Here is a 27502-nt window from a genome sequence, read left to right on the forward strand (position 1 = left end):
CTAGTTTTACTTTGTTGGTTTCTCACCTTTCTTTTAAGAGCACAGAGCTGACCAAGACCACAGGGGGGCGACAGAGATTAGAAAGAGTGACATTGCAGTTGTACCTGTTACATCAGTCACAGAGGTGAGAAGTATGAAAGTACAGATATGATGTTACAGTACTTAAGTAGATTTTTCAGGTGTCTGTACTTAAGTTTGTATGTGTCTGACAACTTTTTACTTTAACTCTACTTCACAAAAATATCTGCATCTGCAAGTGTTTTACTGCATTTGAGAGTAATTCTGCTTTTGTTTTGCATCATCGAGAACCACCTTTTCAACTTGAAGACACATTTCAACCTAAATAAACAATAACAGAGATGAAACGACTCCTTGTTCTGTATCTATCAGTGCAGATCAATAACAACACAAGAAACATGGTGTGAAAGACATCAAGATAACACAAAACAGAACAGGGACAGCACATACGTCCGTGTCCAGAAGATACCATATGAAAGAAAGAGAAGAACATCACTGATAATGTTGATAACTTCAATGATGAAAGCCGAGCTAAACATTTTACATTCCTGGACATATTTAAATGAAGAAAAGTTGAATTAATACATTTTCACATTTCTTCCGGTGAGTTAAGGTAACTGTTTTCTTGTTTAAACAACTTAGGAAATGGTTTTTTATTTTATTTCAAGTTATTTTGAGTGTTATTTCAAGCTATCTAGTATTTCTGGAGGTGGCTCAGTGAGCCCCCCGAGGTGAGCCAGGGAGAGGGGAATGGCACAACTGAGACTGGTTGGTCAATCCACTCTCTCTGGATTCAAAGGGCAGCAGCTGAGCTGCCACAATAGTCTATATATTCTACATTAATATGAACTATATTAATGGAACATCTCAGTTTGCTTTGCACGGATTCAGCGAGTAGACAACTTGTTACTGTTAGGCTGGTTACACTTGAAGAACATTTCAGAGGCTGTACTTTTACACTGTTATTCGAGTCATTTTTACAGAAGGATAGTACTTCTACTGGAGTCCAAACTGTGTGTACTTTTACCAGCTCTGATCACTCAGTCACTGATTCAAGCGTCAAGTAACACACAATTATTCAATAGTTATTATTGTCAATATTTAATCAAATCACTACTCTGTTAATAGTTACTATAAGGCATCAATTTGAGCCGGACCAGTTATTTTATATAATGTAAAAAATATAAACTTACAAATTTGACACGTGTAAAAATGTACACGCTAATTTTAAAGTTTTATAATGTAAAGAAACTAACTGCGTTTCTACTTGAATCACTTTAGTCCAGTTCTCATCGCGTCCTGCTGCTGGTAGTTGTAGTTTATTTCTCCGCGTCACTACACGGTCACATGTTGGACGTGATCCGCTCATAAGACCACAGATCCCAGGGTTCACCGCGGCCCCGCCGCCCCCCTCCATCCTCCGCCTTCCCTCCCACTCCACCGGGCCGCGAGGAAGTCGCAAGATGGCCGCTGTCTCCTGGAAGTAACGTTCCCCTCCGCAACATGAAGCCGTGAGCGTGGAAGAAAGCGAGGGAGGCACCGACGGGCTTTTATTTTTGTTTTCTTTTAGTTCTTTTTCTTTTCTTTCGTCACAAATCATCTCATTCCGCGTCGTGTCCGCCTCGGACTCGTGTTCGGCAGCTGACGCGTCAAATCACGCCGGGGACCCTGCCAGCAGCTAGCGGCTAGCAGCTAGCCGTTAGCAGCTCGTCTCTCAGGTACTTTGAATCCAGACTGCAGCCGTGCTAACATTTAGTCCGAGCTAAACAAGAACACATGTGGATTAGTAGCTGCTCGCTGTGACGTCGTGTCGGCGGACTGGTGCTCTCACTAATGCGCAGTGTTAACACACGTCTTCATTTTAACGCTCTTCTCCCTGCAGATCGGTCGGAGCTGCTTCTGGTGAACGATGGCAGCAGGAAACGTGTTGAACTCTCCCCGCCTGTAGCTGCCCTGGCCCCGCTGACATGTCACCAGACCCCCGCAGGGGTGGACAGTAACCCGAGCAGCTACGACTAAACTCAGCGTAGATTCTCATATCTGTGTTCTGGAGGAATTAGGTGCACGGTGACTCGTCTCACTCGAAGTTAACCAAAGTAGTTAGTCACTACACCGGAGAGCAGTTAGCTTGCTAGCTGCTGTCTCGCCCCACGTCACAGCACAAACACGGCGTACAGAACGTACTCCGAGCCCGCTCCCGGCCACACGCACCGGCTCAACAACACCGTCATGGGAGTGCAGGGTTTTCAAGAGTATTTAGAGAAGCGGTGTCCCGGGGCTGCGGTCCCGGTGGACCTCCTGAAGCTCGCCCGTACCGCGGCCCGCCAGCCCCCTCACCACCATCACCCACACCACCACCCACATCACCCCGGGCCCATGCCTCCCCCGCCCCCGCCTGCCAGGATCCTGATCGACGCGGACTCCGGCCTGCAGCGCCTCTACGGCGGCTACCAGACGGACTGGGTGTGCGGGGGCGAGTGGAACGCCATGCTGGGCTACCTGGCTGCCCTGTCACAGGCCTGCCTGTACCAGGGTGGCCTGGAGCTCGTCGTGGTTTTCAACGGCACACTGGGGAAGGAGCGCTGGCCCGAGTGGGCGCGGCGAGCTCAGGGCCAGAGACAGACGGCGCAGCTGATCGTCAACCACGTCGGCAGCAAGGCCACCCCGCCTCCCCGGGCATGGTTCCTGCCCCCGGCCTGCCTCAGCCACTGTGTCCGCCTCGCCATGTTCCGCTTCCGAGTGCGGGTGAGCATAGTCACGTTGGCCAATGTGGCCAAGTCAACTTGTTTGATCGTTCTCATTTCACATTGTTCATTTCCCACAGTTTGTTTTTGCAGCTCACACATTTAGTAGCTGTCATCATCCAGTTTTCAGTCCTGAGTGCAGCTGCTGGAGCCAACGAGAGAAGAGACAGTAGTTCAGTGGTTTACACGGAGACAGATGTGTTTCTATGAGGAAAGATACGTGAGTGTAGTAGGGCTGCACATTATATAGAAAATCTATCGGCATCAGATGAAACCCTGCTGGCCTGGATACTAAATTAAAGCTTTTCAGATCATTGACAGGTTTTCCCATCAATGAATTATTGTCAGAAGAATTGAATAAGAAGAGAAAACAGATATTTGATATGTGGTCTATAACTAGTCTGTAGCTGTGGTCTGTAGATTGCTCTCCTCTCTGTATGTTTTGGGGTTTTGTTCCAAAGAGAAGAGAAATGTTCTCACAGCCAGTTTTATTTACAGATCTATGAATCAGATAATAGTCTGTGCATCCTTGACCAGCTCATTAAATAGATTCCTTAAGTGACTGAATATAATTATTTAGTTCTTCTATTGTCCAGCCAAGATCCCAAGTTTTCAGTGATATAAAGCAGAGAAAACACAAGGTCCGACTGAAGTTTGTCATATTTACTCCCAATCATCAAAATAGTTGTAGATAATTGTGAATCAATTTATTGCTGCTTTTACATGAGGTATAACAAGAGTTTGTCTGTTATGCATCTACAGGTTGTACAGACTTTGGAGGACCACCACCAGGAGGTGCTGTCTCTCTACAGAGACTATGCATTTGCTGGTCTGATTGCTCAGGATTCCGAGTTTGCTCTCTGCAACGTTCCTGCCTACTTCTCCTCGCACGCACTCAAACTGAGCTGGAACGGCAAAAACCTGACCACACACCAGTACCTGCTGTCTGAGGCTGCCAGGCAGCTGGGACTGAAGACGCAGCACCTGCCCTGCTTTGCTGCTCTGCTGGGTAAGGAGCTGCACACACTCAGCACACCCCCCTTGCAGACACAGCTACAAAGATGGACACGACATGTCTCTTTGTGTTTCTTTTACTGAAACACAAGTCGCTCCTGGTGACTCTTTTGGTCTGACATTTTGTTGTCTCACACACTGATTCTCTCTTGCAGGAAATCATATTCTGCCCGATGAGGACCTGGCTGCCTTCCACTGGAGTCTGCTGGGACCAGAACACCCACTAGCTTCTCTCAAGGTATCGTACAAAATCCTCTGCCAATATTTTATAAATATCAGCTCTTTGTGTAACGTAATTAGTCAAACATTGTCGTGAGCCCTGACTTAAATTAAATGCTCTTTCACTATAAAATCCTTCCAGATGTGAGGCATCAGTTTCCAAAACTAATCTGTCCACATGAAACATATAATATATATAATTTAAAGTCTGTTTTCTCAGCGTAGATAATTTAATACCAGTGCCACTAACTTTTCCTTGGTCACTTTAGACTAATGCTGCATTTTGACCTGGAGCTTGTCGTCCCAGGAACTTGTTTCAGGGCACTTAATTCTTCCTGCAGACTGCTGTTCACCTGGGTGTCCACTAGGTCCGCACGATATATCGAAAATGTATGTAAATGTATTGTCATCGCGATATCAACATATGCAATATTAACCTGTGAGATATACATATCGCAAAAGACTGCTTAAATGGGACAAAGTGTGTTTTTATGTGCCGTGCATTCACGCTCTGCATATCAATATATTTTGCCAACAAATGAAACCCCGCTGCCCTAAAATACATTAAACATATTCAGATCATTGTCGGAGAGGAATCCGAGAATTGCGACGCGGCTCCGTGAAATCTTGTGCTGCCTACTCCCAGCTAAATTCTAGTGTGGCAACTTCTAGTGAGCTCATTTGTACCGAGTCAGATTCATCACTATGAGTGATTGATTGATTATATAAAAGAATTGCTAGTTAAATCTTTCTTCTTTCTTCTACACACTGAATTAGATGAATCCAAACCTTTGTGCTGTTTGTTTACTGTGGTAGGTGCGAGCTCATCAGTTGGTGCTGCCGCCCTGTGAGGTGGTGATCAAGGCGGTCTCAGAGTACGTTTCCTCCATCAAGGACCTGGGAAACCTCGACGCCATCGCCAGAGATGTCTTCAAACAGTCACAGGTATGTCAGGGGATGACATCAGTGATTACTACTTCCGCGAAGCAGCCCATCTTTTTTTATTGTTGTTTGTTAGATTGTCAGCAGGATTACTCAAAATCGACTAAACAAATTTCACAAAAATGTCGTGGAGATGTGAGGCACAAACAAAGGAAGAATAGCAATACTGATAGACATTAAAGCTATCAAAATACAAAGATTAATAGTTTTTACATTGGTTATTCGTAGACTCATTAAGACTCTGCTGACTGCTCTCTACCTCACTCCCTTGCTCACTCATGCCGACAGACACGTGGTCATCATGAGTTGATGGTGTAGTAAAGTTTTAATTAGCTTGAAATGGAGTCATCATAGTAGCTTGAAGATTTGAACTGAATGGGCTCACCTCTACCTTACATAACATACTGTTGATGTAGTGGGATACAATATGTTCACAATGCAGGCCAAAGTACTCAATTCAGAATTTTTTGCAGATAATTTTTTTTATGTAGCTTTTCCCATTATCTTGTGGCCATGATCAGAATTCCATGTGGTGTGTGCTTGTGCACAAGAACAAGACGCCACACGTTGGCGTTTACAGTTTACACTTGACCCCTCAAGTTTTGCTTGACCAGACATTTCACCTGTAGTGAGGTATAATACCTCATTGTCCCCACACTGATGACCTCTGTCGCAGCTGTAGTCCATTTTTGTTTTTGACAGATGAGTCCCGCGCCTTCTCCTGCACAAAATTTAAGTGTTGATCTCGAGTGATGCAAAAGATGCATTGAATTCAGATACAAGTCACATGTCTGTTCAGATTGAGGTTGCAATTCAAAAAAACTAATCCATATCTGATTTAGAATCTCATGAAAGTGGTCCAAATCTGATCAGACTCCACGCAATGCGTCATTAAACAATCAGATTCAGCTGTGTGAACGGGTATTTTCCCCATGGTAGAACGCAAAGCGTCCCTGACCCATGCAGCATCCCACCACCAAATTTACTTGTTATCCTTTCCGTAGTTTTTGTGGTATCTTGCTGACAAACCCAATGAATAGGGGTGAAACATGATGATAAAAGTCTAAATTTGGAATGCTTTGTTTTTAATTCCACTTTAATGTTTTCATTGAAATGAGAAGCGGGACTGCAGATCTAAATCTAACGCAGGTTCAAATTCATCCTGTTGATGTTGTAGTTGTCAGATGCTCCTCTGTTCACACAGTTACGATCATGTTAAGTTGATTTCTGAAAGAGAAAACATGGACACCAAGCACGAGGTTCCTCCTCCTCGGTTTGCTCTGAAGCGAAATTTATCTGATGAAGATTTGTAAGATTTTCTATCCCAGCATGCTTTGTGGTGAGCACGACGCTCTGCTCCTCTCACAGTCTCGTATGGAGGACAAGGTGGAGCGATTTAAGAAAGCTGTGGAGTATTTCTCAGCTGCCTCAAAACCACGTTCACCCAGTATGGGGCCCTCTGCTTTCATCTGTGAGTAGCAAACTGTTCATGTCATAGAATCTGTCATCAACATCATTATGTTACCACGTTTGTCTTATTTAAACATGGGAAAGTAAGAAAAGTTGATTAATTTAGTCTCTCCATGCTCAGTACCTGGGTTTGGACCCACTCCGTTTGGGGGACCACCTGGCCACATGGGACCGATGCCGCCTGGAAAGAATCAGGTAGATTCCTTCATCCTGTTTGATGTGTTCCACATTAATCTACGTGTAACGGATTCAAGATTCAAGATTTTTATTATCAAATGCACAACAATAACATTAAGCAGTCACTGGCAGTGAAATGCTTGAGTCACAGATGACAGGAGGGCAAAGTCCTTTCCATTTCAAATCCTCCCATCATCTTTGATAAAATGTTTCCCTGAGACATCTCCCCCTCCTTGTTTTCTTCCTTTCTTATCAAACCTTTCTTCTGTCCAACTCCAGTTCCCTCCTCCCCAGGTTCCAGGATTCAAACCACCCTATCAAAATGCTCCATATGGACCTGGCCCCACCCCCCTGTTCCAGAACCCGCCCCCACCGTCTCAAGACTGCAACAACTCGTTGACGGGCAAGATGGGATTCTCTGACTGGTCAGCTCCCTATGATTCCACTCAGGTGGGAAGTCGATTACCCAATCATCACACGGGCAATCAATCTGGGCCGTCTCCGTCGCCTTCCTCATCATCAGATGGAGATGAGCCCAATGACAGCAACGCAAAGTAAGACCTGGATCCAAAATCAGCCACTGTTCAATCTTCATTCATTGTACATAGAAACATGATGAAGAATACCAGGAGAGATGTCTAAACTCTCCCATGATCCCTTTCTTTCAGCCATTTAACAGACAAACCCTCACGGTGGGATGATCCTGCGGGAAGGGGGGGCTCGGCCTCTAAGGATGGTTCTCAAGGCAATGGGAGCGGATCAAACATTCCCTCACTTCTGTCTATGGCGACACGGAGTCACATGGACATAACCACACCCCCTCTGCCTCAGGTGAACATCACAAATGAAATAGTATTGCACCGCACAGATGTATGATGCACTTTCTCAAAGTTTCTGTTTGCGTTGTTAGGTCAGTGCTGAGGTTCTTCGTGTCGCGGAACACAGACACAGAAGAGGACTGATGTACCCACAGATTTACCACATATTGACCAAGGTAAACTGTTTTCTCTAACATTCATCCTTGCATTTGTTGCTGCAAGATTGTAGTGTATCCTTGTCTTTTCTGGTTAAAGAAGGGTTAACAAGTTGGCGACAGAGATGATGATTCAACCTTATAAGATCACTTTTTCCTCCTGGTAAACTCTCTGCTTATTTCCCTTGTCCTTACCTTCCCTCCACCAACCTCCCACCTCAGGGAGAGATGAAGATGCCAGTGTGTATAGAAGATGAGTGTAACTCTGAGCTGCCTCCTGCCTCGCTGCTATTCCGTGCTGCCAGACAGTATGCCTACGGCGTCCTCTTCAGTTTGGCCGAAACACACCGCCGCCTGGAGAGGCTTGCAATCCGAAAGAGGGCTCCCCTGGAAGGTAGGTCAGAGTGGAGCAGATAGATGGAGCAAAAACAGGAGACAGATTGTTTATTGTTCACACCACATGTCCTCACATTTAGTCCTAGACCGTGTTCACACCTGGCATTAACTTTTATCTTATAAGCTTTTATGCATTTTACTTATTCTTTGACTATTTAATACTACAATTGGAGCTCCCTTCAGCCCAGGGGGGAAGAAGGGGAGAGGATGCAGAGTGGGACTAAAAGTCTGGTACTAATTATACCTTCTGTGATTATGGGTTATGGGAGATATCTCCCCAATAAGAGCTAAAGTGGCTAACCAGGCTGGAGAGGGAGTACCGGGAACGTAGCATCATGCCAGACCTGGCTGAATGAGCTCTATCTGGACTCTCTGGGAAGTTCTGTGTGGGCCACACGGGGGGGACATTGACAGTCTAACCCACTTCATAACTAACTATGATTTGTTAAATGGCATGGGTTTCAAAATGCCATGGTCACACTGACCATAACGTTTGAGAGATTTTTATGTCAACTTTTAATATAACCACCACCCTTTTCTGGTGTGATCACTGTAATTCCTTGTATAAATGTGGTGCAATGCACTTAAATACATACCAGTACTAAATGGTATGAAGCCATGCATCTTCTTCTCCTGCAAAAATGTCACAATTAAAAATAACCCTTAACCCATTAAAAACAAATAAATCGATTCGGTCAACAGAAACGCTGGAATGCTTTTATTTAGAAAATGGTGTCCTACAGAAAGTATTCCACGTCTGTATCGTCTCTACCCACGTGTAGATAACCGGTCGCTTCAGTTGTTTCAAACTAACCCAAACATCTGTATGGTCTGTTCCAGTTCCTCCTGTGATTGTCAAAGAGTGGAGTAGTGGTAAGGCTAAGTCTGCCCTGACTCCAGAGCTGGTTCCGGCCCTTTGTTTCCGGGAGTGGACCTGCCCCAACCTGCGCCGTCTGTGGCTGGGTCGGGCCAGTGAGGACCGCTCCAGGAGAACTAGGGCCTTCCTGGCCTGCCTTCGCTCCGACTGCCCAGCGTTACTCAACCCAGCACAGGTTCCACAGCATCTGCTGCTCATGTGCTGCGTGCTCAGGTGCGATGGGTCGTACATCTCAGCTGACTATAGTGTCATTTTATAATGCCTCATTAATATGTGCACCCGCTTTACGGCTGCAGGTATCAATTATTTTACTAATCTTATATTCAGGTAAGTATACAGAACATTTTAAGAAACCCATCCTTTTTTTCTTAAATTGTAATCATCTATCCAACTGTACCGTTTAGTTCATTTTGGCACCATTTGATTTGCGAACAAATAAATAAAAAAATCTAGAATAATGTGAAATAATAATTACAATTCAATACTCGAAATAATATTAAAAAGGCCTTATTTTGGGAGTCTTTGGAACAACCATAACAAACATGGATCTGATGCATCTGTTATAATGAGAAGTAAAAAACATTGTAATCATTATGAAACTATATGGAAACATGGGACAATGTTTCCTAGCTGCGGGATCAGCATTTTTCCTCATTTTCAGATATTTTATTGCAAATCATTCTCAGTTTCTCAGTCCATAGCAGGGAATTCATTCAGTTTGCTATGAATTCTGCTCTCTGACCCTTCATGTTAATGTCAGGTACAGTTCGATCTTTCTAACGAATGTGTTTCTGTGTTAAAGTAGTGTTATCACTGTCACTGCTACGACAGCAGTTAAGGAAAGTTTGAAACTGGTTGATGTAGATGGTTGGTTTTCCGTTGCTCTCAGGTATTTAATGCAGTGGCCTGGAGGAAGGATCCTGCAGAGACATGAGCTTGATGCCTTCCTGGCCCAGGCCGTTTCTAGCCAGCTCTATGAACCCGACCAGCTCCAGGAACTGAAGGTGGGACACGACTCCGCCATCTCTTTAGCCTCTACAGACTACCGCTCTTCCTGCTCATTGTTCTCTCAAATCTTGCTTCTTTTCTTTTGCTTCAACTGCATAGCCAGTGTTAGCTTTACTGTGTACTTACAACAGATAAGGAATGTTCCTTTTCTTGCCAAGTTCTGTTTCCATCAATGGTAAACAACCCTCGTGACAAAACGATGTGTCTGTCTCCAAGTTGGCACTAAAAGCAAGCTCATGTGATGACTTCCAGAATCTGTAGCAGCTATCTAGCTCTCCTAAGAAGTCGTACTGTAAACACAAACATGGCTGACCGTCACCTCTACCTGCTCAAGATAGGAAACTATCAGCAGCAAAAACAGTACAAATAGCAGCTCTAAGTCCCTTTGTACAAAAAAAGCATACACACTGTTTTAGTCTGTACCTTTTCTTTCTCTGTTGAATTGATTCTACTTGAGCTGCCTCAGACATCCATGAACTGAGATCCTGCAGCTGAAAAATAGTAGTTGTAGAATTCTACACACACCATGTGTTCACAATTCAGTGAATTCAGCTAGTCATTTTTCAATGTTATCTTTCAGGTGGAGAAGGTGGATGCCCGTGGTGTACAGCTGGCTGCTCTCTTTATGGCCGGCGTCGACACAGCGCTTTTCATCAATGACGTGTGTGGTCAACCGCTGCCGTGGGAACACTGTTGTCCCTGGGGCTTCTTTGATGGAAAACTGTTTCAGAGCAAACTGGCCCGGGCCTCCCGCGACCGGGCCGCCCTGCTGGACATGTGCGAGGGGCAGGTATGAACGTATGCTGTGTAACTGTAACCTGCCCAGAGCTAATCCATGTTAACACTCATTCACCGCCACCATCTTTCACAACTTCCTTCAAGGTATTGAGTTCAACTTTATTTTATTTGTTTTGTGCTAAATCATAATATACAATGCATTTTATATAGAATATGAGGTCATTCGGGATCGCACTCATCACTCAGCACCACCCAGCCTGTACCAGTCCAGCGTCCTCACCCAGCACCCCCACGTAGACCTTACTCCGTATTGAAACTCGAAACTCCGTACTGTAACTCGGACGTTACTCTTACATTGGCCGACTGTCTGCTAAAAAATTCAACAAGCATTGCAGCAGTTTTTTAAAAGTTTAAACCACTAATATATCATCTTAGGGATACCAATACTCAAATCACATCCCAGAAGGGTGTAAAATATGGGCCCTTTTAGAGAAACCAACAATAAGCAGCCCTGATGACTGAAGAAAAGACTCCCTGCTTTGGTAATATCCACATCCACAGATAACACCCACCCAATCCAATCATAGCTGAGAAACAACGCACGCAGTACGAATCCAACTCCTTAAAACAGGGTTGACCTGAGAGTGGCTCTTTGTGTGAGTGGTCCAGTGGTTTAGGTACAGCTCCTTAAAGCCTGTCGTACATAGCCCCTCGACCAAGACGGGGGGGCGGTGTGGCCAAGGGGGTAAAGGGCGTTCTCCAACATGAAGGTTGCCGGTTCAAACCCCACTCTTCCCCATCTGCATGCCGAAGTGTCCTTGGCAAGATACTGAACCCCTAAGTGGCCCCTCATAAATGTTGAGTGTACTAAAAATGTAAGTCGCTTTGGACAAAAGCGTCAGCCAAATGACATGTAATGTAAAAATGATTATAATATTAATAATTTGTTATATATATCTTCATTTGATAAATTAAGGACCATATGAAATCGTAATGTCACATTAATGGAAAATGCTCTTAAAGGGGCTTTAACACCCGGTTGCTGTAGAATCAGACCGTGTGTAGAGAATCTTCAGTGTCCTCGCTCACCCCATCTTTCTCTTCTGCAGGAGGAGCTGGTGTCCAAGGTGGAGAAGATGCGTCAGGCGATCCTTGAGGGCATCAACCTGTCCCGTCCCCCTCCTCCGCCCCCTCCTCTCCCACCCCCTGCCTTCCTTCCCCCTGCTATGGTACCCCCGTTCTACCCCATGCCTCCTCTCTACCCGCCTCGCCACATGGGTGGAATGCCCCCACATCATCACCCACATCACCCTGCCCAGCACAGACCGAGAGCCTTCCCAGGTACACACCTTGTAGTCTCGATAATAGCTGTGTCCTCTTTTCATACAATACTCCAACTCTGCATCTCAGAATTAAATTAGTCATTATGAACAGACAGTGTGGTGTTGACAAGAGCTCAACTGATACGAGTTTTATTGTCGGATTCTGATCCTGATACCAGAGAATACAAAAAAGAGATATCAGCTGCTATATTTATTTAAGAAGTTATCAATGATTCCTAAAATGTCATCAAACAATGCGTGGTTCTTCACAATGTACAGTGATTGTGTTGTGTGGAATTAGCTGACAGCTGTAGTTTTGTTACTTTATCTTCAGTGTGTCTGTTAATTAGTTTTCGGTTTTCAGGTATTCAGTCCATCCCCCCTCAGGGTGGAAAACTGGAGATAGCTGGGATGGTGGTGGGACAGTGGGCCGGGAACAAACCAGTACGTGGGAGAGGAGGCTTCAACATGCAGGTGGTTTCAGTCGGAGCAGGGAAAGGGTGAGTTATATTGTGTCAGCATTTTTCGACAAATTTACAGAGAGAAGGAAAATATTGTGAATCTTAAGATACATGAACGTTTTCTGTCAGCGTCATTTTGGTGTGTCAAGTTAGAAAAGGTGAGCCAACCTGAGCTCTGTATCCCACTCGTCAGGTACATTATCTAAATCTGTGACTCAACCCTTGGTGGTCACGTTGCCTTGTGGGGAGATATTCACCAAATTTGACGTAGACGCAGTTACATAAACAAAAAGATGGCTCTGTTTCCGTTCCGTAAAGGACTCTACTACATACTCTAATAAAACAAGTGCTGTGTGGAATCGGTGGACTTTTTAAAGTGTCTCCATTTCCTGGTCACAGGAGAGGTAAAGAGATCCCAGCTAAACTAAGGGGAGGGAAAAAGGCACCTGCCAACAGAACACAGGTAGGACCTGCCTTCACTTTAACATCGCCACAGCTGTGCCCTGCTGCTCTGTTCAAAACCTTTTCACTGCCCTCCTCTAGATGTCATCGTCCCCCCCAGCCAGCAGCCCCCCAAAGCCCTCAGAGGAGGCAGGCTCCACGTCAGAGGTCGCAATACAGCAGCTGAACGGCAGCTCAGCGGCCTCCGCCATTGGCCAATCCTTGGAGCTGGCCCCCCTGGCCCAGCCAATCCCTTGTGCCTTAGCCAGCAGAGACAACCAATCAGAGGGGTTGGAAGTGGAGGCCCCCTGTTGCCTTGACGACTGCCCGTCAGACGGAGCACTACAGAAGGAGGAGTGATGTCATCCTCCTTGGGATGTGCAGCTCTGAGAGAGTTATCTGTGTTTGACTGCCTTTCCCTGTTTTTGTAGCCCCGCCTCCTAACTGCACATGATCACATGAAGCAGGAGGTGAAACGAGTCTCCTCCTCCTCCTCCCTGCTGCTGCATGTGATTGGCTGAAGCAGTTAGCCGTTACTCCCTTTTTAGTTTTCTCATGTGGTTTTACAATGTTTCTGAAGAGGTTTTCTCTGAGCCTGTAAGCGCCCGCCCCCCCCCCCCCCCCCCTCAGAAAATCCTAAACGCCTCCTTCTCGCACTCAGAGTAAAATAAGCTTGAAGCCCCGCCCCTAATACGACCTGCCATCTTAAACAAGCCCCCCCCTCTTAAGTATGGATATCAGTACAGTTTTAAGTTTCTTATTTTAGCTTTTTTCAATGGTACCATTGTGTGAATCACTGCACACAGATGTGAAGTTTGTGGTTACTGTGACAGGTTGGATGTGGTTTCTGTGGTGGCAGGTTCTTGGCCTGGTCACCATGGTTGGTATTTGTGCGTTGATTCGGTTTGTTGCCGTAACCGTCTCGTGGGAGGTTTCAGAGTGATGTTCCGTTCTGCTGTGCAGTGACCCTTGTTCCCCCGCTACTCTGCAGGCTAGCCTCATTGCTACCCACAGTGTTAGCATACAAGCTAACAGCAAAGCCCATTTTATAGTTTGATTGGTTATCTATCACTGGAGCACTTCTGCACCACCATGGTATTAACGTGCTATTTTACTTTGACCTATGTAGCATAGCCTAGTTCTTAGCTGTGCTAAGAGACCCTGGAGTTTATGCACCTTAAGCCCTTAAGTATGCAAGATTATACCCTGCTCCAAAAAAAGTGCATTATTAAATTATCTTCCCATACCCTTGTCCCTTTATCCCAAAGCTTTGATTGTATTATCCCAACAGAAGCACTTAATGTTGTATTTAAATATAATGAAATTGAACCAGCCCCTGTACAGTTGAATTGACAGTCTGTGAGGGGTTCCCCTGCGCCTAAGTAAATCATTATGACATATAGTACTACGCTTACAGGTAGAGATCTATGTGAGAGATGTCAGAATGTGAAGAGTGGTTTCAGACAAAGAGGCACTTTGTTTTAAAACGGTTAAACCACACTGGACAGTCCTCTACTAGGAGATCAAAAAATGAAACGATTATGAGGCACCTTCTGGAGTTAAGGCCAAAAAGAAAAGAATAATGCTGCACAGCAAAAGATGGAGCTGAATAATGAGGGCTTGGCCCATTGCCACCAGTTCCCTTCAGACTGGTCTTACACATTCAATCAAGAACTTTGCAACGAGGCTGAAAAGGCCCCCGATTGCCATGAAGGGGATTCCCAGGAAATCATTTCACATTTCTACAAAGTTATTTCCAAAGTGTATTTTAAAGGCTCGCCACTGATATATATATATATATATATAAATGGGGTGTGGCATCAAAAGCCTCAAAGATCCCTCCACCCTTGGCTGGTGATTAATTGAGCAACTGGTGTCACGTCAACCCAACACCACGAGCCCCGCAGAGCTCTGCTGCGTCACTTTATACCGGCAGGAAGCACTTCTCTGCCCTGAAGCGCCCCGGCTTCACGGTTTGATCACATGACAGGGGAGAGGAAGGCGGCATGGCCGGCCTGACTATGCCGCTCACAATCTGAGACTTGCAACATACTGAACTGTTTTATCAGAGCACTTATGTTTGTTGTGAATGAGATGTGTCCCCACATTAGATTTCAACTGATAATGAAAAACAAGTTATGTACTTCTTACCGATGATTGGTAGCACAACTGCTAATGTAAAAGCAGTAGACAGACAAATCTTGCCTGAGAGATGCCGGCCATGAACATGCGATCTCTTTAAACATACTAAGATGTTAAAATGAGCTCATTAGAAGAAGACAAGTCACCAAGAAGCACCTTATTTCCTTACTATGTTGATGACTTGTTGCTCTATCATGTGCCACAGAATTGACCTGGAAAAGGCTCTTAGGAAGGAAAAGACAAACTGACGAGATCTGTGTAGCTGTGTCAGACATCCCCTCTGTAACATATTACAGTGAAACGCTGACTGTTGACCCAGCCATGAGTGTAGGCCTACGCTCATCACCACAGGACTGATCTGCAGCCGTCTCTTACACCAACACCAAATCAGAAGTTCAGACAAGTTAGCCATTACTGGGAGAATTGTGAGCAGACGAGTGCTGTAGGTGTTTATAGGTTAAGAGTAGGTCACAGCGTCTGTCTTAAAGCAGGACTGTAAAACACAAACACCACAAATAGGCTAGCGAATATAGCTCAACTGGCCGAAATATTATGTCTGGATTCACTAGGAGTCATCTACTTAACTGCTTTCAACTTTTGACATTAGTACAAATATGTGTATCGCAACAGTACATTGTTAGAAGAGGCTTTTTTCCGTGGCGAGCCAGAGTGTGGTCCCGTATACGAAGCCCTCTCACGATTCACTCGCCAGATAACAGGACACAAACACAGGTATTCAGTTGCATTGGTTACCTGAAGCTTTGTCTCTGATTTTGTGCTGATGTGATTTTGTGCAGTTTATCAGAGATCATCTGGTAACACATTCAACTGACTCAACATCCCACACACACAACAGATAAACCACAAAGTAACAGTGTCGTCACTTGGACACAGAAATGATCAGCTACATAAACACACACACAATCGTTAAACCCGAGTGACCTAGTAGCTAGTTTGGAGAAAAAAAAGTCAACACAACACATAATGTAGTTTCTCTCTGTTGTCCTCGTCTGTTTTAGTTCGATAGATAATTGATTTTTGTTTATCACCCCCCCCGCCTTCCACTTCCCCTCCCTCCTTTCCACTTCCTCCAAAACTGTTAATTAACTTGTTATCTTGGCTTATCTCAAACACACACACACACACACATCATATCCATTGATTGTCATTAAACGCAGACGCACACAAACGCAGATATCTTACACAGGTTAGCCCCTCCCTCTAAGTTTCCCTCTTTCTTTCACCTGTACTAGGGCTGCTCTGTTAATCGAAATTTAATCGTCATTACGATTATGGGGTCAAACGATCTCCAAACTATAATCGAGTCGAAACGATTATTTGATTTTTTTTTTTTTTTCGAAAGAGATTCAGTCCTTCCCCCAAAGCATCCAGCGGCCCAGCTGACTGGCTCTCACTCTCAAGCAGCCGTGAAGGAGGCGAGTTGTGTGTGTGGTGACCGGCCGTGATTACAAAACAGCGCGAGTGGAACATGGCTGAGGGAGCCCCCCCCCCCCCCCCCCCCTCTCACACACACACACACACACACACACACACAAAGGGGTAGAAAAGTTCTCTTGTATGGGAACACTTCGGACTCGAGGATCCGACGAGCCGCCGGCTGGTCACACCGGACCGCGATTCTCCGCTTGTTGTTGTTTGTGACCCGTTCAATGTCGGGGTTCGGGGGTAAATGAAGATGGTCCTCAGCCCCCACCCCTCTCGTTCTCTCTCTGTCTGTGTGCTTGTAGTGGGGGGGCAGATGGGGACGTTCACATTTACCTGGAAGTGACTGTTACTTCCTGTTCAGTCATTTAAAGAATAAAGCATAGACTTCAGAATAAGGGCACATATTAATAATCGTTTGAATAATCGTGATTTCGATATTGATCAAAAATAATCGTGATTATGATTTTTTTCCATAATCGAGCAGCCCTTACCTGTACCCTCCTTCACTCTCATCCCCCTCCCTCTCTCTCCTTTAGCACCATCCCCATTGGCCGTTTTTATTTAGTCTCTTTTCTCTTTGGGCTGCCCCGCCTCGTAATCAACCCGACTAACAGTAAGGTTATATTAACGTTGATAATCAGTTTCTGTGTGTATCTAGCCAGAGTCTGGGAAAAAAATCAGAAAAAAATCAAAACTGTTTTATTCAATTGTGCAAATGTGTTTTCTTACTATTTTTAATGTTATTACATCTTCTAATCCTTCTACCATTGCTTCAGTTAGTACTGAAATATGCTTAGCCAACCTAGAGATTTGAACTGTAACGATTGCGATTTTCCTTACCTGTATTTTATATGGCATCTTTAGACCACTTCACCATTTATTCTGTACGTAAGTAAATATTGCCCGTTCTTTCATTGTCTGCACTGTTTGATTCTCAAGATATCCCCGATTCCGTGGTCGACTCAGTCCAAGCTGAACTCTGCGCCCTTGCACAAAGCAGTGAAACATCTCTTGTTAACACCTGAGAACCAAACCAAAGTGCACCCCCCCCCATAGTACCCCACCCTCACACTGACAGCCCTTCCCAGTTACAAGTTTTCTGATCAGTATGAGTATATATATATGAAATGACATTACAGCACGTGTGATCTTACAAGTGTGTGACAGTGTGTTTACACTGGTGGCTGTGGAGACAGACAGGAAGAAGGACCTGAGTGTGTTTGTGGATGATGAGCGACCGAGTGCAGGTTCAGTCACTGAGTTTGTTGTTGGTAGTTTCATTGACTGAACTTATCTGGTGTGAAGCGCTGCACATGCTCAGATCTGCACTAACACAGGACCAACCAACATGCTTCAGTCATGTTGGGTTTAACGCCCTCGTGTTTCTTTACATGTTGAAAGTTGTGCCCTCTCAAACTTGTCTTTGATTGATGGAGCACAGTTACAGAGCCTCTTCATATTGTTGGTGGATGTGGAGGCTGCTGAATTTTCCTCACAAAACAAACAGACTGGCTGGCCTCATAAACATGAATCAATATTGATAGTGAATAGTTAATTAAATGAATTTAACATGAATCCAGCAGCAAGGAATAGTCAAGAAATTTAAAAATATAACAACTTTTTATTTTCATTTTCAGAAGTTGCATAAATGACCGTGGGTAACTGGACTTGATTGTTCCTCAAAGATGTTTAGTCAAAGAAGCTTCTTCAGGTCTGACTAATGGGAGGTTTCAGGTATTTAACCTGAGTGTGTAATCCTCTTTCAAACCATCGCTCTTCTCTGGACAAAGTGAAAACATTACCTCAGAAGAGTGTCACTGTATAAGTGAACTGCTTCGTCCTGGCCTGAGGAACTGGTTCTCCTGTGCCATCTGTTTCTGTCGTGGTGGATTCCTGGATGTGAAGGTCTGAGCAATCCCCATTGCGTTGGATTGTATAACCCACGTTGTCCTGTTTGTGTCAGCGTGAACACTCTTTAGTGTGTTGCTAGACTTGAAATGCACAGTTAAACCTGTACAGAGGTTGAATACTTGAAACCTCCCATTAGTCAGTTAAGCCTCTTGGATGAGAAGTATAACATCTCTCCAGTTTCCTCAACTTGTAAATCTTGTGGAGACGATGAGCTTGATGATACATTTTTATTCATCTAATTGAGCTGATACTTATGTGAAGGTTTTTGACCTAACTAGGAATTTCAAGATGTCAATTTTTGTAAATTGTAGAGATTTTTGACTTATTGCCACCATAGGCCGAATAGTGAAAATAATGTTTAGGAAAAATTGTTAATTAATGTTAACTACTGTCCCAAGTTGATCCATCTCAGCTGAAGTGACTCGAGGAAAATTCAGTGTTAAAGACAAAGCGTCTTGTCAGATGATCAATGTGAAGAGAACAGAACGAAGTTTTAATCGATCAGAAGCAAGTCACCTGTTTTCTACCTGTTCTGGTCGCGTCACATCAATTCGTCCGGTTTGATTAAGTCTTTATTCTGTCTGTCTCTCTATACTGCCCCCCCACCCCCTTCCCGCCAGAGGCTGGAGTTGATTCTGTCACGTTAGTCAACATGTGAACCAGTGCATGTACTTCAGCACCAAGGTCCTTCTAAACCTACCTGTGCAGAGAAAAGGTTCAAATTTATCCATAATATTGTTATAGAAATATTATCATTATTGCCGTTATAATTATTTGGTATAATTTGTCATTGTTAGCATTATGGAAGCACCAGACTGTTTGTGGAAAGACGAGAAAAAGAAAGCATTTAGTTTTTCTTTATTATTTTTTTGATTTGTCCGGCTGTAGTTGGTCTGCTCTCACAGAGGGAGGGGAGGAAAGATGTAGAAAGAGAAAGATGGCAGTCATGTTTGTACTGGTTGGGAAATGACTTACAGTGCTGAAATAAAATTTATTCTTTTAGTAAAAAAAAGTACTTTCTGCGTTTGGTGTAATGATTTTTAAATCTTCAAACAGGTTTCTGAGAAGGAAGTCACTGGGAAACAGTCAAAGCTACTCAATACGTTTCTTTTTAGCATCCCACGGAATGAAAAGGGAAAAAATTGAATATGGAAATATATATTTATATACAGAACTATAGGTATAAATTGTCTGTTTCTGTTATTTTCTATTTCTAATGTGCTTATTATTCTTCTCTAAATAACTTTTCAGTTTGAATTTTAAGATGAAACAGTCAATTGTTTTTATTAAAAAAAAAAATTATTCATCTAAATATAAATCTGTTGTTTTTAACTCCACCCCTGCATATGACGTCAGATCAGATGCTGCGTTCTAGAGCACTCGGATATTCAGGCTTCCAAACGTTCCTGTCACGGTGATGACGTCACGCGTAATCTAGCGAGAGAATGTTTGTTTGTGATGAGACAAACAAACATTTAACTAGAGTAGTCACTCAGAAACATTTACACATGTTATACTTCGAACACATTCAATACACGAGGAGAGAACACGAGCACACGCACTGTCTCAGGATCTCAGCACTACGTCTACATGAGCCACCTAGGAGTCCACTGCTCTTCTTCAAGTAGGAGGTCGGAATATCCGATATGCCTGGAACGCAGCACAGTGAGGATGTTAGCAGCCGGAGGAAGAAGCCTGGAGCTAGCATGCTCGGCTTCATTCCGCAAACGGACCATCAGTCCACGGGGAAGGAAACCCGGACAGACCCGGGTCTGGGTGAGGGGTTCCGGGACTGAGGGCGTGACGACAGCAGGACTGAGAGGTCGAGAAACGTCAAATATAGCTAGCTCTCCAGCGGCGGCTAGCTGCTTCTCTCTCTCTCAGCGGCTAGCTGCAGCTCTCTCAGCGGCGGCTAGCTGCTGCTCTCTCTCGGTGGCTAGCTGCTGCGCTCTCGTCGGCAGCGGCTTGCTGCTCTCTCGGTGGCTAGCTGCAGCTCTCTCGGTGGCTAGCTGCAGCTCTCTCGGTGGCTAGCTGCAGCTCTCTCGTCGGCAGCGGCTTGCTGCTCTCTCGGTGGCTAGCTGCAGCTCTCTCGGTGGCTAGCTGCTGCTCTCTCGTCGGCAGCGGCTTGCTGCTCTCTCGGTGGCTAGCTGCAGCTCTCTCGTCGGCAGCGGCTTGCTGCTCTCTCTCGGTGGCTAGCTGCTGCTCTCTCAGCGGCGGCTAGCTGCTGCTCTCTCGTCGGCAGCGGCTTGCTGCTCTCTCGGTGGCTAGCTGCAGCTCTCTCGTCGGCAGCGGCTTGCTGCTCTCTCGTCGGCAGCGGCTTGATGCTGCTCGCTCGGCGGCTAGCTGCTGCTCTCTCATCGTCAGTGGCTAGCTGCTGCTCTCTCGTCGTCAGTGGCTAGCTGCTGCTCTCTCAGCGGCGGCTAGCTGCTGCTCTCTCGTCGGCAGCGGCGGCTAGCTGCTGCTCTCTCGTCGTCAGTGGCTAGCTGCTGCTCTCTCAGCGGCGGCTAGCTGCTGCTCTCTCAGCGGCGGCTAGCTGCTGCTCTCTCGTCGGCAGCGGCTTGCTGCTCTCTCGTCGGAAGCGGCTAGCTGCTGCTCTCTCGTCGTCAGTGGCTAGCTGCTGCTCTCTCGTCGTCAGTGGCTAGCTGCTGCTCTCTCGTCGGCAGCGGCTAGCTGTTGCTCTCTCGTCGGCAGCGGCTTGATGCTGCTCGCTCGGCGGCTAGCTGCTGCTCTCTCGTCGTCAGTGGCTAGCTGCTGCTCTCTCAGCGGCGGCTAGCTGCTGCTCTCTCGTCGGCAGCGGCGGCTAGCTGCTGCTCTCTCGTCGTCAGTGGCTAGCTGCTGCTCTCTCGTCGGCGGCGGCTAGCTGCTGCTCTCTCGTCGGCGGCGGCTAGCTGCTGCTCTCTCTCGGTGGCTAGCTGCTGCTCTCTCAGCGGCGGCTAGCTGCTGCTCTCTCGTCGTCAGTGGCTAGCTGCTGCTCTCTCAGCGGCGGCTACCTCTCGGAAGTGCGTGTGCCCCTCCTCCAGATGAGGGATGGTGGGTAATGGAGACCCTCAGACACGGAGCTGTGGGATGAGGTAGTAGTTTGTATAGTTTTAGGATCACACCAGATCTGGGAGATAACTATACAACCTACTGTCTTTCTCACGGCGTCCAAACCAGCACCTGCCCGACGGATCCTGCCGATCCCACAACATCCTGGTGACTGAAGCCTCTGGATGATTCGTCTCGGTGGTTTGTAAAATAACATGAGCAAAACACTTATTCTGACACCTTCACTCATTGGATGGACTGTGATCATGGACCATTGATCCTGATGGTGGCATCTGATCGTGGACGATGATCACAACAAGACTTCTTGATACACAACATGTCTCCTAACGTCTTCTACCATCAGGACCTCCTCAGTTCATCTGCTCCTTCATCTCCATCAGTCTTTATGTCTACGCACTTTAAACATGAAGTTACAAACTGGTTCTTCTCATGTAGTGAATCCTGTCGTGTTGATGTGTTCAGTTCCATCAGCACCAGTGTGTGTCCTGGGAGAGGATCCTCACATGGGACCGGGCTTTATTCACTGATCACTAACTTTCTATTTGACTCGTGATGAGTTAAGAACAGGAAATTTATCCTTTTAACATCTGAGACTTATAACATGTGGTTGATTGATCTGAAGGACTTTGTCTTCCTGTCCTCGTCCTCCTCCATCCTCTGGGCTCAGCTGACGAGGAGGAGGAGGAGGAGGTTGACGTTGACGTTGACAGCGAAGAATAAATAGGGAAGGGGAAGTTGTGTCAGTGATGAGGGTGGAGACGTTCTCATGGATAAAGAGAGAGAGACGCATAACCAAGATAACGATAACAAAACATGAAAAAGTCTCGAGAGGAAACCGAATGAAACATCTTGATCTTGGTACTGAATTCAGTTCAGGACTGAATCAACACAATAAATATATTCTTTGAATATTTATCTTTGATTATTTCATATTTCAATAAAAACCATGTCACAACCTGGATTTACTCAATTCATCAAGTTACATATGTAATTGTCGAACTGAGGCGCACAAAGCTTTTATTTCAGTAAAATGATCCATAAAGTCGACTGTCACGTGGATGATACGTCAGGAGTGACACCAGGCGCAGGCCCTTGTGTCGAGGTGTTGTGTGAATCTGTGCCAGCAGAGGGCAGTGTTGCTTCATACATGTTTTGTGATACAGTGTGGGCAGGTTGTGTTGTGAGGACCAGGCTTCGTTCTGAGACTCAACTGTCACAGCGGAACCGACCTGATGAAGACGGAGAACATCTGTTGATGGAACGTAAAGACTCATAACTACAAACTGTAGTACATGGATGAGTTAGAGAATTGTTTTGGTTTCTGGCTGGTGATCCATTAATAAATCCACCTATAAAGACAGATTCATGTGTTAATTCAGTGTGTCCAGTGACTTATAACGATGATCATAATGCATCAACAGATATTCAATAGAGGGTAAATGATCCATGAAGAACATTTCTTTATTTACTTTAGTAAATGATTCATGTATCTGTACTTTACTTCACTACAGTTTTAAATAGCTTTGTATTACATGTTCAAATTTTTTCAATACTTTTAAAAGTATCCATAACGAGAGGGGAATTGATCCAATCAGAGCGAGCTGGTCACATTAACCCCGCCTCCTGCTGCAGCAACATCACAGGTGAAGCTCAGCCACGATGATGTCATAGACCTCTCTGCAAATACTTGTAATATTAAGAGTATATTGATAAACAAGCACTACTCGATTCATTGGTTTTCTGTGACGATCTTTGTTAAACCACATTATCAAACATACTCAGAAATACAAACAATTTGAAAAGCTCTTAACCTTTTCCACCACAGCCCCCCCACTGTTCATCTGTTTGCCTCTGTCGTCCACTCTCGTTTCCCGCTGCTGAAGCAGCACTGACCTTTACTGTGAAACACCATAGTGTGTGTGTATGTGTGTCTGTCTGTGTGTGTGTGTCGCTCTTCACCCAAACTCATCTCATTTATCTCATCATTAAACAATGATGTCGGATCATGAATCTAGATCGTTCCAGTTTGAACCCGACGACCTGAGCACAGTAGCTTGAAGCACGTGAACTGAGTTCAGAACCTACGCTACTGTTAAAAAAAACTATAAAGTTCCTCTTTTTGTGTCGTAGATGTGTTTGCAGGTTTTGGTTTTGTTGATGTGGGTTATATATTTAGGAAAGGTCAATAGAGAAGTGATAAGGTGGTCCAGTGTGGTCACCGCTCAGCTCAGTGGGGGGTTTGAACCCGACAGCCTGATGACGGAGGGGTCCTCCCACGGCTGGAGAAATTGTTGTTTTGTCGACCGCTGAGGCAGAAGGTTGTGTGTGTGTGTGTGTGTGTGTGTGTGTGTGTGTGTGTGTGTGTGTGTGTGTGTGTGTGTGTGTGTGTGTGTGTGTGTGTGTGTGTGTGTGTGTGTGTGTAAGTCTATATATAATTATGAGCAGAGGCGTAGCAAAGATTCTTGCTCCTTTACACCTGCAGTCTCTTCCCCTCATGCATATTTAAAATAATTTCTACAAATAACAGAGTCAGCAGCAGAAATGAATCGTTAGTGTTTTTTGGGGAAGTCAACTTTTGTTTAATAACATATGAAATCTCACCGCATTACAATTGTCCCTTATCTGACTTTTGCCTACTGTTACTTTATAATAGTTAAATGAGGAGAATGTTTGGAGAACATTATTTAATATGTATTCAGGTATTTCACAAAGTATAAAACAAACTTTAAAAATACCATCTTAGTTTTCTAACACATACATTGAGAATGTGTTTACTGCACAATAAAAGACAAATGACCAAAAACTTCACTGGACTCTTTAGTTTGCAGAAATTTAAACGTAATGTTTAATTTACAGCTTTAATCCCATCAACCTAAAGTATTAATTTATGAATGAATGTAATCCCCCTCTCTCTTGATCACCCTGTCTCTCTCCTTTTTGCTCAGCCTCTCTTTCTCTCTCTCTTGCTCGCCCTGTCTCTCTCTCTCCTTGCTCGGCCTCTCTCTCTCTTTCTCTTGCTAGCCCTGTCACTCTCTCTTGCTCGCCCTGTCTCTCTCTCTTGCTCGCCCTGTCTCTCTCTCTCTCCCTCTCTCTCTGTCTCTCTTGCTCGCCCTGTCTCTCTCTCTCTCTTGATCATCCTGTCTCTCTCTCCTTTTTGCTCAGCCTCTCTTTCTCTCTCTCTTGCTCGCCCTGTCTCTCTCTCCTTGCTCGGCCTCTCTCTCTCTTTCTCTTGCTAGCCCTGTCACTCTCTCTTGCTCGCCCTGTCTCTCTCTCTTGCTCGCCCTGTCTCTCTCTCTCTCCCTCTCTCTCTCTCTCTCTTGCTCGCCCTGTCTCTCTCTCTCTCCCTCTCTCTCTCTCTCTCTCTTGCTCACCCTGTCTCTCTCTCTTGCTCGCCCTGTCTCTCTCTCTCTCCCTCTCTCTCTCTCTCTTGCTCGCCCTGTCTCTCTCTCTCTCCCTCTCTCTCTCTCTCTCGCTCACCCTGTCTCTCTCTCTCTATTGCTTAACCTGTCTCTCTCTCCCTCTCTCTCTCTCTCTCTCTCCCACTCTCTCTCGACCTGTGTCTCTCTCTCTCTCTCTCTCTCTCGGAGTGCATGTTGGGAGTGAGTCTGGTGAGTGAGCTGGAGGAAGTTTGTTCAAATTGTTTGATTTTTCTACCTGTTTTCTTTGGTCTTTTTCCCTCTGCACTTATATTAGAGGTGTTTTTTGTTTCTGTGTGAGTGACAGTGTCATGAGCAGCGGTTTAGTTGTTAGTTGTGTGTTTGTGTTTGTGCAGCATGGCTGCTGCAGGTAGAGGCTCCGGCCTCCACAAGCTAACACGCCGACACGGCATCAAACTGTGTCCGGCTGTGGACTGCTCGGTGGAGGAGGTCGGTCTGGCTGTAGGTGAGGTTGTGGGGTATGACAGTGTGAAGTCTGCCTCACGTATGAACAGTGCTGTGGTTGTGTTTGTGGATAGCATTGAAAAAGCTAACCAGCTACTGGAGAGGGGAGTGGTGATTCAGGGCTCCTTCACACCTGTGTTGTCCCTGGATGATCCGGTCAAGAAGGTCCTCATTTCTAATGTCCCCCCATTCCTGAAGAATGAGCTAATAGAGAAAGAACTGGCCAGACATGGACAATTAATGTCCCCTATAAAAATGATCCCCATTTACAGTAGATCTCCACACCTCAAACATGTCATGTCTTTTAGGAGACACGTGTTCATGGTGCTAAAGAAGAGTGAGGAAGAGTTGAACCTGGTTTTTAGTTTTAAAGTTGAGGATTTCAACTACACGGTGCATGTAACATCAGGGAACATGAAGTGTTTTGGCTGTGGGAAGGAGGGACACCTGATCCGCTTGTGCCCGGACGGAGCCGGTGGGGGCCAGTCGGCTGCCTCTGCACCGGGGCCCCCCCGCCTGCCCATCCATCAGGAGAACGAGGTCAGAAACACTCACACAGACACTAGAGGAGCCGAGGCAGAGCTCTCTGATGAGGAAGAGTTTAAAAAACTGTCAGCCAAAAGAAAAAACCCAGAAAACAAGACAAATAGTGACCAAGCTACAAAAATGTCAAAGAAAAACCCACCGTGTTCTTCCTCTCAGTCAGAGGAACGTTTAACAGAACCACAGGAGAACAAGCAGGTGGATGAAGAAGGTGTCTACACCTTCACCAGCATCCGGACCTTTTTACAACAGACTAAGGGCTCAGACTGGTTAGAGTAGAGGACTACTTCCCTGATTTGAAACTTTTCCTCCACTCAGTGAGACACTCCCTGTTTAAGGATGAGGATGACCCGTGGTTCACAAAACAGGAGTTTTACCGCCTGAAAAAAATAATGGCAAAAATCCGAGCCCAATTGGCCACTTGATGTTTTAAACCCGGTCTGGTTCCTCTGTCTGGGTGGTCCTCTACGTTTGGTCTAAATAAACTGTCATTGTCAACATGTGTAATACAAAACTGGGCTCTTTAAATATAAATGGTGCCAGTGAAGATATGAAGAGAGCTGCTCTGTTTCAACCTCTACAACAACCTGGTTCCCTCCATGCTGTGGCACCGACTGGCATGTGTGGACCCCCCAGCACGTCTGCTGGCCAGGATACTGGCTGTGATGGTGGACTTCTTCTGAGACCGTCTGCACTGGGTCCCACAGAGTGTGCTTTCATAAAGGAACCAGCAGCTGCCTCACCCTGACCTTCAGTTGATCACTGTGATGGACTCATTCAGCCGGACTCCAGTGATCCTCTTCCTGAACATTTTTTTTTTCCTGTGTTTAAATGTGGAGGTTCTTTGTTGAAGTTAAAAACTGCCTCTGGTAACACACTCTCCCTCTCTCTCTCTTCCTCTCTCTCTCACCCTGTCTCTCTCTCTCTCTTGCTCACCCTGTCTCTCTCTTGCTCGCCCTGTCTCTCTCTCTCAATTGCTCACCCTGTCTCTCTTGCTCGCCATGTCTCTGTCTCTCTCCCTCTCAACCTGTCTGTCTCTCTCTCAACCTGTCTCTCTCTCTTGCTCAACCTGTCTCTCTTGCTCACCCTGTCTCCCTCTCTCTCCCCCCTCTCACTCTCTCTCTGCCTCTCTCTTTCTCTTGCTCAACCTGTCTCTCTCTATTGCTTGACCTGTCTCTCTCTCTTGTTTGGTCTCTCCCACTCTTGCTCACCCTGTCTCTCTCTTGCTCGCCCTGTCTCTCTCTCTCTCAATTGCTCACCCTGTCTCTCTCTTGCTCGCCATGTCTCTGTCTCTCTCTCTCTCCCTCTCTCTCTCTCTCTCTCAACCTGTCTCTCTCTTGCTCACCCTGTCTCCCTCTCTCTCCCCCCTCTCTCTCTCTCTCTCCCCCCTCTCTCTCTGCCTCTCTCTTTTTTTTTTTTTATAAACATTTTTATTGATTTCACATTTGCAGTGGACAGTACAATCAAAGAGAGTTTCATTTCCATTTTGTATAACCCCATGCCCATCCCTCCCATCCCAGAGATCTTCAAACATTTTAACAACAGCATAATATACCAGATCAGTTTTAGATAACACGACATACAGAAAAAGATAAATAAATAAATAATAAACAATGACAATAATAGAATAATAATGTAATAAAAATAATAAATAAATAAAATAACATAAAATAGATAAAGAAGGGTGGTGTAATATAAGTTGTTTGCTGCCTGCGTCTCTACATGCTTAAC

At 45.4% G+C, this 27502-nt stretch overlaps 1 protein-coding gene across 2 annotated transcripts; it reads left to right on the top strand.

Moving 5' to 3' along the window:
* The first annotated feature begins 1453 nt into the window (after positions 1-1453).
* fam120c (family with sequence similarity 120C) lies at positions 1454-19314 on the top strand. Of its 2 annotated transcripts, XM_053423927.1 has the most exons (18): positions 1454-1736; positions 1901-2763; positions 3525-3771; positions 3932-4014; positions 4812-4940; positions 6306-6408; positions 6529-6602; positions 6864-7138; positions 7253-7415; positions 7495-7578; positions 7780-7951; positions 8794-9043; positions 9720-9834; positions 10419-10628; positions 11686-11917; positions 12263-12398; positions 12759-12822; positions 12903-19314. In XM_053423927.1, exons 2-18 carry the CDS (start codon positions 2248-2250, stop codon positions 13158-13160), a joined length of 3111 nt encoding a protein of 1036 aa, XP_053279902.1. In that variant the 5' UTR covers positions 1454-1736; positions 1901-2247; the 3' UTR covers positions 13161-19314. The 2 variants fall into 2 exon arrangements, with proteins under 2 accessions (XP_053279902.1, XP_053279903.1); XM_053423928.1 differs by lacking the exons at positions 1454-1736; positions 1901-2763 and adding an exon at positions 2845-2982.
* Positions 19315-27502: the final 8188 nt, after the last annotated feature.

Source organism: Pleuronectes platessa, chromosome 6, assembly GCF_947347685.1.
Source record: "Pleuronectes platessa chromosome 6, fPlePla1.1, whole genome shotgun sequence".
NCBI lineage: Eukaryota > Metazoa > Chordata > Actinopteri > Pleuronectiformes > Pleuronectidae > Pleuronectes > Pleuronectes platessa.

Excerpts from the sequence above, each read along its gene's own strand:
- fam120c (XM_053423927.1), top strand. The coding sequence starts at position 2,248 with ATGGGAGTGCAGGGTTTTCAAGAGTATTTAGAGAAGCGGTGTCCCGGG. Across the intron at positions 6,409-6,528 it reads GGGGCCCTCTGCTTTCATCT|TACCTGGGTTTGGACCCACT; the intron begins GTGAGTAGCAAA and ends CTCCATGCTCAG. Across the intron at positions 12,823-12,902 it reads CACCTGCCAACAGAACACAG|ATGTCATCGTCCCCCCCAGC; the intron begins GTAGGACCTGCC and ends GCCCTCCTCTAG.